The sequence below is a fragment of the Nerophis lumbriciformis genome, linkage group LG19 (assembly GCF_033978685.3).
Source record: "Nerophis lumbriciformis linkage group LG19, RoL_Nlum_v2.1, whole genome shotgun sequence".
In the NCBI taxonomy this organism is placed as follows: Eukaryota; Metazoa; Chordata; class Actinopteri; order Syngnathiformes; family Syngnathidae; genus Nerophis; species Nerophis lumbriciformis.
This window is the reverse complement of record NC_084566.2, coordinates 17,972,141-17,982,435: the sequence shown is the minus strand read 5'-3', so window position 1 is coordinate 17,982,435 and position 10,295 is coordinate 17,972,141. Positions and strand designations below refer to the sequence as shown.

Sequence of the window (10,295 nt, the reverse complement as noted above, 5' to 3'; positions counted from 1 at the left end):
CCACATTAATATAAGGATAATAAATTAAAGGAACATATTTTGTTTGTTTCAAAACACCTCAGTCACATTTCATTAAGCATATCTAGCCTTATAACTGTGGCTATGATAACAAATGAACAAAAAGACAAAAGTTAACTTTTTTTGCTTTCACCGAGGTAGCCAGACAAGTTAAGTAGACAACGAAAATAATAGAGCAAGAAATGCATACAACAATGGTGTGTAAAAACTACAAAATCATTCATATTAATTCAGCTCTCAGTTGTGAAAAAGGTTACAAATGATACATTACATGACCTTCACAGTACAAACAAGTCCAATAATGTAATTTTAATGCAATTAACCAAAAACAACTAAATGTAACTTGTTTGCTTTAACTGAGGTAGTCAGACAAGTTAAGTAGACAACCAAAATAATGGAACAAATATAAATCGAACCATGTTGTATTTCTTTTTGCATACTTTGCAGCAGGCTACATGTGGATTTGATCCACGTTTTATCCAAAGTTTGTATTTGTCATTTTCAATCCAATGTTCATTAAAACGACAACCTCCCGGCATGATGGACCGATGCACCACTGTCCTCTTGGGGGCGACACAGAGCCTTATATACATGACAACAACCTAATGTAAAGGCTCGAGCAAAGGGGCGGTACAGCTCGGTTGGTAGAGCGGCCGTGCCAGCAACTTGAGGGTTGCAGGTTCGATCCCCGCTTCCACCATCCTAGTCGCTGCCGTTGTGTCCTTGGGCAAGACACTTTACTCACTTGCTCCCAGTGCCACCCACACTGGTTTAAAAATGTAACTTAGATATTGGGTGTCACAATGAAAAGCGCTTTGAGTCACATGAGAAAAGCGCTATATAAATATAATTCACTTCACTTCAGCTGTGCGTGACCAAAGATCGTATATTGAGAAAGAATGAGATGATGAGAGAGGACACAAAGTATATTTACAGTCAGTCATATCATCTTCTTCTTGTCACTTAAAAAAATACAGAGTACATTACTTCGGTGTCCTCAATGGTAGTTACGGCCATGCACTCAAGCTGGTTGACATCGTAAGCAACCCAGCAATTCTCCATTAGTTGTGTACAGAGGTCATCTGTATTCTTCTCTGATTAACAACCCTTCTGATGCACTTGGTCAGGGCCAACCAAAATATTAGATTGTAATATACTGCACATGCTCACTACAAAAGATTGTGGGAATTGATTTCAGACGCTTTAGATTTTTTTGGTATGCATGAAAGGGATGTTGACAGACCACATACATTTCTTCCGTTGTTTTTTGCCATTGTATATACAAACAAATAATAGTTGTGGTCAGCTTATCCTTCTAAGAACCAGCGTCCTCTGTTGACGGTTGCATGGTAGGGTTCATCTTAGAAGTTTCATTTTACAGTACACGTTTTGGGAGTAGGACAAAGAAAGCCAAAGTGACAAAATTCAAACACAAGGCATCCTGATGCAAGAAGGTACATTTAATCTGTGTGCAGCTATGAACACTCGACTAAGGCAAGGGTCGGCAACCCAAAATGTTGAAATAGCCATATTGGACCAAAAATACAAAAAAAAAAACTGTCTGGAGGCACAAAATATTTAAAACTTTATATAAGTGTTATAATGAAGACAACACGTGATGTAAGTGTCTATATTAGCTTTATTAGACTACTATTAAAATGACTATGTGTCGCAGGCTGATGCAAATCTTCGTAGACGGAAATGTTGAAATGTAATTTTTATTCTACACATTTTACAACATTGGAAAACATTACTAAAACGGAGGCTTTTCAGAAAGTGTGATAAGTCCCGGACGTTACTGGCTAAGAATGGCCAAAGGTAAAGATCTGTGGATTCAAGTTGAAGGAAACGGAAACTACAAATAAAATGACCTCAAATATACCTAAAATACTAGGCATAATGATGCATTATGTACATACAGCTACCATAAATAGCATGTTTACCACTGGGGTGAGTTTTTCCTTGCCCTTATGTGGGCTCTGCACCGCGGATGTCGTTGTGGCTTGTGCAGCCCTTTGAGACACTTATGATTTAGGGCTATATAAATAAACATTGATTGATTGATTGATGTTTGCATCGATTAGCTTGCAGTTATGCAGTGACCAAATATGTCCGATTAGCACTCCACACGTCAATAACATCAACAAAGCTCACCTGTGTGGATTCACGCACAGCATAAAACCTTTGGTGGACAAATAGAGACAAAGAAAGCGTGACATAAAACACGTCTTTCTGTGACAGCATAAAGGAAAGTTGTACATGTAAACAAACTACGGTGCATTCAAGGACTTCCGAAATCAGGACAAAATGGCGCAGTGTGTCATGTTTGTCCTCCTACAGAAATCATATTAAGAAATATATACATATTATTTTCCTCATCTTTTTCCATTTTCATAAATTTTGGAAAAAGCTCCAGGGAACCACGAGGGGGCCGCTAACATTGCCGACCCCCGGACTAAGGAAATTGAACCTAAGGCCTTTTGGTCACAGGCTGTATTCCTAAATGTTGCCCATGTGCTACTGTATGAACCTGAACTGCTACCTCTTGTGGCCACTTTGACAAAAGGTAAACGGCCTCCAGGAGTGACAATTTGATGTCAGCTGTGCAAATGGAGTCTTTCACAATCATAAATCATTAACCTTTCCGTAGGCGACGGAGCCAGTCCCACGAACGTCCACAGTCAGTGGGTGGCAAAAACTAAGCACCGTATCAATGAAATGCCATTTTTTGTCTATAATGTTTTCACTATGCCGGAAAGTTGGAGCGCAGCCTGCTCTCTGGCTAGATAGCTCTTCCCCCTGCTGAATAACAAGGCTGGAAATCAAGAGGGGAGAAGACAAAAAGGAAATACAGCTCCTCTGTGGAAGATCTCACCACGGACACGGGGCATTTTTCACCTGGCTTGCCTCTTTAATGGGACAAATGTGGACTTATCGAGCGTGGCAAAGCAGGGCATGGCTTTAAGCAGTGAGTAGTTTGTTACTTTGTGGGCTAAACGTGCCGTGAGGCTTGCAGTGACTCGACTTCAATGTATTCATGTGTTCATCCAGGGCTCCTGCTGCTATGTATGTTAGTCTCTGAAGTGCGGGATGCGGAGACCAAGCCCATTGACTTTGTGTGCAGCAGATCGTCCAGAAGGGCAATGAATATTGTGGCAGAGATGCAAGCTGCAATGGTGAGGATTTAGCTGGCGTATTGTTTCACCCCGAGTAAGCACCCGTATTTTCGAGGACTTGCTGTGATGAAACATGTTAACATACCCAGTGTTCATTTTGACAGAAGTTTTTAATTTAGTTATAGTCAGTCTTTTGACAAACATTTATTTTAGTTATAGTCACGCGTTAGTAATCTAAATGACGGAATTTCACAACAGTCAACTAAAATGACAGTAAATTTAGTCGACTAATATATAAAGTATGAAAAACAAAGCATCACGAAAGTTTCCCTCAAAGCTAAATATTTTTCAGAATTGTAAAAAACCCAAAACCAGTGAAGTTGGCAAAAACAGAATACAATGATTTGCAAATCCTTTTCAACTTATATTCAATTGAATAGACTGCAAAGACAAGATACTTTACGTTCGAACTGGTAAAATTTGTTGTTTTTTGCAAATATTAGCTCATTTGGGAATTTGATGCCTGCAACATGTTTCAAAAAAGCAGGCACAAGTGGCAAAAAAGACTGAGAAAGTTGAGGAATGCTCATCAAACACCTATTTGGAGCATCCAACAGGTGAACAGGCTAATTGGGAACAGGTGGGTGCCATGATTGGGTATAAAAGCAGTTACCATGAAATGCTCAGTCATTCACAAACAAGGATGGGGCGAGGGTCACCACTTTGTGAACAAATGCGTGAGCAAATTGTCCAACAGTTTAAGAACAACATTTCTCAACAAGATATTGCAAGGAATTTATAGGGATTTCACCATCTACAGTCCGTAATATCATCAAAATATTCAGAGAATCTGGAGAAATCACTGCAAGGCCAAAAAACAACATTGAATGCCCGTGACCTTCAATCCCTCAGGCTGTACTGTATCAAAAACCGACATCAGTGCGTAAAAGATATCACCACATGGGCTCACCATGGATTTACCATGCTTTACCATGAATTGATTAACTTGGACCCCGACTTAAACAAGTTGAGAAACTTATTCGGGTGTTACCATTTAGTGGTCAATTGTACGGAATATGTACTGTACTGTGCAATCTACTAATAAAAGTCTCAATCAATCAAAACTCAGGAACACTTAAAACTGTCAATAACTACAGCTTGTCGCTACATCTGTAAGTGCAAGTTATGCAAAGCGAAAGCCATTTATCAACAACACCCAGAAACGCCGCCGGCTTCGCTGGGCCCGAGCTCATCTAAGATCAAAGTGGAAAAGTGCTCTGTGGTCTGATGAGTCCACATTTTAACTTGTTTTTGAAAACTGTGGACGTTGTGTCCTCAGGACCAAGGAGGAAAATAATCATCCGGACTGTTATAGGCGCAAAGTTCAAAAGCCAGCATCTGTGATGATATTGGAGTGTATTAGTGCCTAAGGCATGGGTAACTTCACATCTGTGAAGGCACTATTAATGCTGAAAGGTACATACAAGAATTGGAGCAACATATGTAACACAGTGGTAAAAATGCCCCAACTTTTTTGCAACGTTAAATTCTAAGTTATTGATTATTTGCCAAAAAATTAAGTTTCTTAGTTTGAACATTAAGTATCTTGTTTTTGCAGTATATTCAATTAAATATAAGTTGAAAATAATTTGCAAATCATTGTATTCTGTTTTTATTTATGATTTACAGAACGTGCAAACTTCACTGGTATTGGGTGTTGTAGTTTTCTTTTGAGCAGTCAGCTTTCTATTTATTTTAATAAAGTCCTTCTCATGCATCCTGCTCGTAATCACTTTGTTATTCTACAATCATTAACATGTTTACTTCGCACTTTCTACCGTATTCATACCATCAAAACTCCATCCCGACAGAATAACTGCAACAGTTCTACCCCACTGTCCACGCCAGTTCATCTCCCCTGCACCGAGCTCCACGTAGCATCTTGGGAAAGAAAATCAGTATGTTAGTGCACCCAGAAGTCCAAAATGTTTCATTTGAAATCAATAATCCTTCCAGCAACCAAATTTGATATTGTTTTATATCTCCTGTACCGCAGCACCAGGAGAGGAGAGAAGACATCGCTGCATCCTTGAGGCTTCTTGTGGAGACTGTGACGGTGGCGAGGCCCCTCGGCCAGGCTGACTGCGGCTTGGTGCTTTTGCAGAGGTTGGAGCACAACATCAACAGCTACCTCCTCATCCTCACACATCTTCAACTGAGTGTAAGAGGCTGTCAATGAGACACCAAACAATGGGGATTTTGAGATTGTACAGACCTAAACTCTATTAATTTTTCAAAAGTATAAAAAAATATTGATCCGGTAAGGTAATCCTAATGCTCTATTGTTCTTTAAACACACAAAGAACACATTTCAACAGACTATTAATCAGCGTGTTGAATTAGAGAAAACAGTGAGTGAGGGAAAACCTGTTAATGTGTTTCCCTCTGACAATATCAGCGTCATAAGGTGTTGAAATATCCGCGTTTCTCGTAAAATCCAGGCTATCTGAATGATTAGTGTTCTGAGAGTGATGATGGGAATGTTGTGTGTTCACCCCCACTGCCCCCCCACAATGCTTCCTTCCGCAGGACAAGGCGAAGATAAGAGCGCATATTTTCCACATTAGACCTCTTAAAAGCGATGTACTGTACTACTCTGCACTGTATTGTGCAGCCTTGATTGGGGTTACAACCTATATAGATTTTTACCGTATGATTATGTACTCCGAGTACAAATCACGGTTTCACAATTATCACGATGAGTACGCATTGATTAATTTCACACAAAAAATTTTTAATCACATAGACATTCTTTAGACATTTTGATGTGTTATTACTGTCAAAAATAACAGTAAGTAAATAATACCGTAATAATCAGTGGTGGGCCGTCAGGGACAGGAAGACCTCCTCTGCTGGCCTAACATAACCAGAAATCATGATCATAATTGCGTAGTGGGTAGAGCAACCGTGCCAGAAACCTGAAGGTTGCAGGTTCGCTCCCTGCCTCTTACCATCCAAAAATCACTGCCGTTGTGTCCTTGGGCGGGACACTTCACCCTCTGCCCCCGTTGCCACTCACACCGGTGAATTGAATGATGAATGATAGGTGGTGGTCGGAGGGGCCGTTGGCGCAAATTGCAGCCACGCTTCCGTCAGTCTACCCCAGGGCAGCTGTGGCTATGAAAGTAGCTTACCACCACTAGGTTTGAATGAATGATGGGTTCTACATGTAAAGCGACTTTGGGTACTTAGAAAAGCGCTATATAAATCCCAGTTAATATTATTATTATTATTATTATTATTATTATAATTAAAGATAAAAGTATTTAATTTACTTTCCCTAAATATCTAAAAGTATTCATATTCTCTTCATGTCATATTATGCTCATTCCAGTGCTGTTGTTTTTAGGTCAGAGTTTTTATCCAATCAGAATTCAGCTAGCTTATGTTGCCATGCTATACGAAATCTGCCTGGGGCCTTTAGAATCAACAATGAGGGCGTCCGTCCACTGTAAGCGAACGGGCACATACAGTTGATAGATAATTGCGATAGCCAATCAGATCACCAGTTGTTGTCAGTAAGGCCTTCCAGCTGGCCTCACGTTGAACGTGACATTTACGCGTTCTGTGATTTGATACTCACCGGGACCGTTAGCAGATGAATTCGAGAACACATACAGTTGATAGACTGTTGCGTTAGCCAATCAGATCACAAGTTGTTGACAGTAGCCTATCTAGGTAGCCTGATGTTAACGAATCTGTGATTGGATACTCAGTTGTCATTCCAAAGTGAGTATCCATTCACAAGTTGCAATTTAGCAGGAAGCTGGATGTGTTGCGCTTCAGCCATACCGGGCTAACAGAAAAATCACCAATACTCCAATACTTCTGACCCAGTGTACGGGAGGCACATGGCGTAAGAGCAATAGTTGCATTAGAGAAAGTGCATGGACACTTGAACTTTACACGTACATGTGAAAATATAAAAAAACGAAATATTTGAGAAATGAGACTAATTTAGTGCACAGAAACATAGTGAGTGACGCACGTTCAATCGCTATATTAACTATCAGTGAAAACATTCCACAGGCGCTGCCTTTAACAATCTCCTTCCAGTCCGCGGACTAACAATGCTGAGCTAAAACAGCCAATGAGAGAGCCCTTGCTGATGTCACGATTGTCTTGGCGACAGGCCCCGCCTTTTGAAGGCACACACTCACACACTCTTCTCTCATGAAACATGTCAACTGCACACACAATATATGTGAAAGTTTCAAAAAAATGAAGTAATGCATTAATTACTTTCCCAAGTAATGAATTACATCTATTATATTCCGTAAGTAATTAACTTACTTTTTGGGGAAAGTAACGACTAACTGTAATGTTTTTAAGTAATTTTCCTAACACTGGTTATTATGACTTGGGTGTAAAGCTTGGTGGTGATGACGCAAATGCTGCACCATATTGGAAGTATTAATATTAGTATTAGATATAGTTTTCAATGACTTCCTAGACATTTTTAAAGCACCATAAATGTTTCCACATTGCAGACTTTAGCTTTTTTTTGGGTAGGAAAAGTTTTCTGCTTAGTCCTGCTGCCATTTTTCAGCTAATGTAGCATTCTAGCTGGTCTCCTGATAGGTGCGTATGAGTGTGTTAAAACTTTGTTTTCGTTCCATGCTGGTTGTGCCGAAAATAACGTACCAGCATAATGTCCGTTTATAGTGAGCGAGGAGGACTGAAACACAGTGTTGTGGAGCTTTTGCCATGATATAACTGTGATGCTTTTAATCACAGTTAATTGGTACAAACCCAAAACCAGTGAAGTTGGCACATTGTGTAGTTTGTAAATAAAAACAGAATACAATGATTTGCCTATCCTTTTGAACTTACAGTATATTCAATTGAATAGACTGCAAAGACAAGATATTCAACGTTTCTGGGTGTTGTTGATAAATGGCTTTCGCTTTGCATTGTAGAGTTTTAACTTGCACTTACAGATGTAGCGATGAACTGTAGTTACTGACAGTGGTTTTCTGAAGTGTTCCTGAGCCCATGTGGTGATATCCTTTACACACTGATGTCGCTTTTTGATGCAGTACCGCCTGAGGGATCCAAGGTCACAGGCATTCAATGTTACGTGCAGTGATTTCTCCAGAATCTCTGAACCTTTTGATGCTATTACAGACCTTAGATGGTGAAACCCCAAAATTCCTTGCAATAGCTTGTTGAGAAATGTTGTTCTTAAACTGTTCGACAATTTGCTCACGCATTTGTTCACAAAGTGGTGACCCTCGCCCAGTCCTTGTTTGTGAATGACCGAGCATTTCATGGAAGCTGCTTTTATACCCAATCATGGCACCCACCTGTTCCCAATTAGCCTGTTCGCCTGTGTGATTTTCCAAATCAGTGTTAGATGAGCATTCCTCAATTTTATCAGTATTTTTTGCCACTTGTGCCAGCTTTTTTGAAACATGTTGCAGGTATCAAATTCAAGATGAGCTAATCCATCCATCCATCCATTTTCTACCGCTTGTCCCTTTTGGGGTCGCGGGGGGTGCTGGAGCCTATCTCAGCTGCATATTTGCAAAAAATAACAAAGTTTGAACGTTAAGTATCTTGTCTTTGCAGTCTATTTAATTGAATATAGGTTGAAAAGAATTTACAAATCATTGTATAATGTTTTTATTTACCATTTACACAATGTGCCAACTTCACTGGTTTTGGGGTTTGTAGAACCGGTCAATCGTTGTGTCCCTAGCTTTGGTATCTGTTTATCGTTCCCTTTTCATAAAGGTGTAAATGCATTGTGATGACATGAAGATGGCTATTCTGTTTTCCCTCAGGACCAACAGGGGTCAGTGGAGAGCGCAGACTTGTCTTGTGTTCCTGGAAGCACCCTCAGTTTAAACACAGTCCTGCTGAACTACAACCGCCTGATCACAGGCAAACTGGAGCGGTTGATGATTAGCCTGGAAAGCAGATGCACCCCTCAATGACAAGATGAACATCTTCAGGAAACACCACTCTATGTTAGTTATGTTCAATCAATCAATCAATCAATCACATTTTATTTATATTGCCCTTAGTAACAAGTGTCTCAAAGGGCTGCACAAGCCACAACGACATCCTCGGCTCAGATCCCACATTAGTAACAATTGATCCAGCAGCGGGGCAATGTTGTTTTTGATGGGATTTGAAAAATCTCTTTTTGAATGTTCTGAACTCCTGTTTCAATATGTTGAGCGGAAAAATGCTGCCCGGAGGAGTTGCGATAGTGTTGTTCGAGCTCTACTTCTACAGTATTTTACTTCTTTAGACCGTAAAGCAACAGCGCCTCTGCTGGTTGCAGACAAGTAGTGCACTCCATTCTGCATCAATTGCTGCAAGATGTGATCAATCAACAATCCATTTCACGCAATCAACAGAATTCTTAACAAATGTAGTCTTATTAGGTTTAGTTTTGCAATGATTGATGTTGCATTTAATGAACATGTGGGTTTTGACAAAGTACATCATTTGACTTGATTAAATAAGCCTATGGACAAATACATTTGCTTCTGTACAGCCTTTAGGCTCCATGCCCACTGTGAATGCATCCATCCCAACTATACAGTATACTATACAGTATACCAGAGCAACCTGCTTCCTGTTACTGCAAACAATTGTTGATGTTATTTTTTTTTTTAATATAGCTGTAAAAAAATGTAGGCAAGTTGAGCTATAGCTGCTATACATTGTAAATAACTTATTTTTGTTATACAGTATACTGCATATATATATTGGGGTTGTCAAAAGGATTATAACAATTTCATCAGATTTATCAGTTTTCAACTTAATTAATCATGGCTAGGTGTGAAATATGCCTATTTTCACTGTATCATACTAACAGAAAATAGGTGACAGGACACAATTGTAACATACTGTACTGTATGCATATTAAATGCTCTAAATGAAACATACCACTCGTGGATTTATAGCCTTGTTTTCCATTGTTGTGTATTATTTCCTGTCAGACTCTTATTTTGTATTTTCCATTTCCTGGCATCAGCTTTGCATTGGTGGTGCAGATGTGTGGAATTAATAATCAACACTGTTTAAGTTGAGCTGAGCTGTGTGTTACGGACCTCGTTGCCATTCTGGATTGTTTAGACTCTACCT

General features: G+C 39.6%; 1 protein-coding gene across 1 annotated transcript; it reads left to right on the top strand.

Annotated features, from left to right (window-relative positions):
- Positions 1-2,748: 2,748 nt before the first annotated feature.
- On the top strand, positions 2,749-9,893 carry thpo (thrombopoietin). The gene is made up of 5 exons (XM_061979898.2): positions 2,749-2,986; positions 3,070-3,194; positions 5,006-5,092; positions 5,191-5,355; positions 8,981-9,893. The coding sequence occupies exons 1-5, from the start codon at positions 2,974-2,976 to the stop codon at positions 9,131-9,133; spliced, it is 543 nt and encodes a 180-aa protein (XP_061835882.1). The 5' UTR covers positions 2,749-2,973; the 3' UTR covers positions 9,134-9,893.
- The last annotated feature ends 402 nt before the right edge of the window (positions 9,894-10,295 follow it).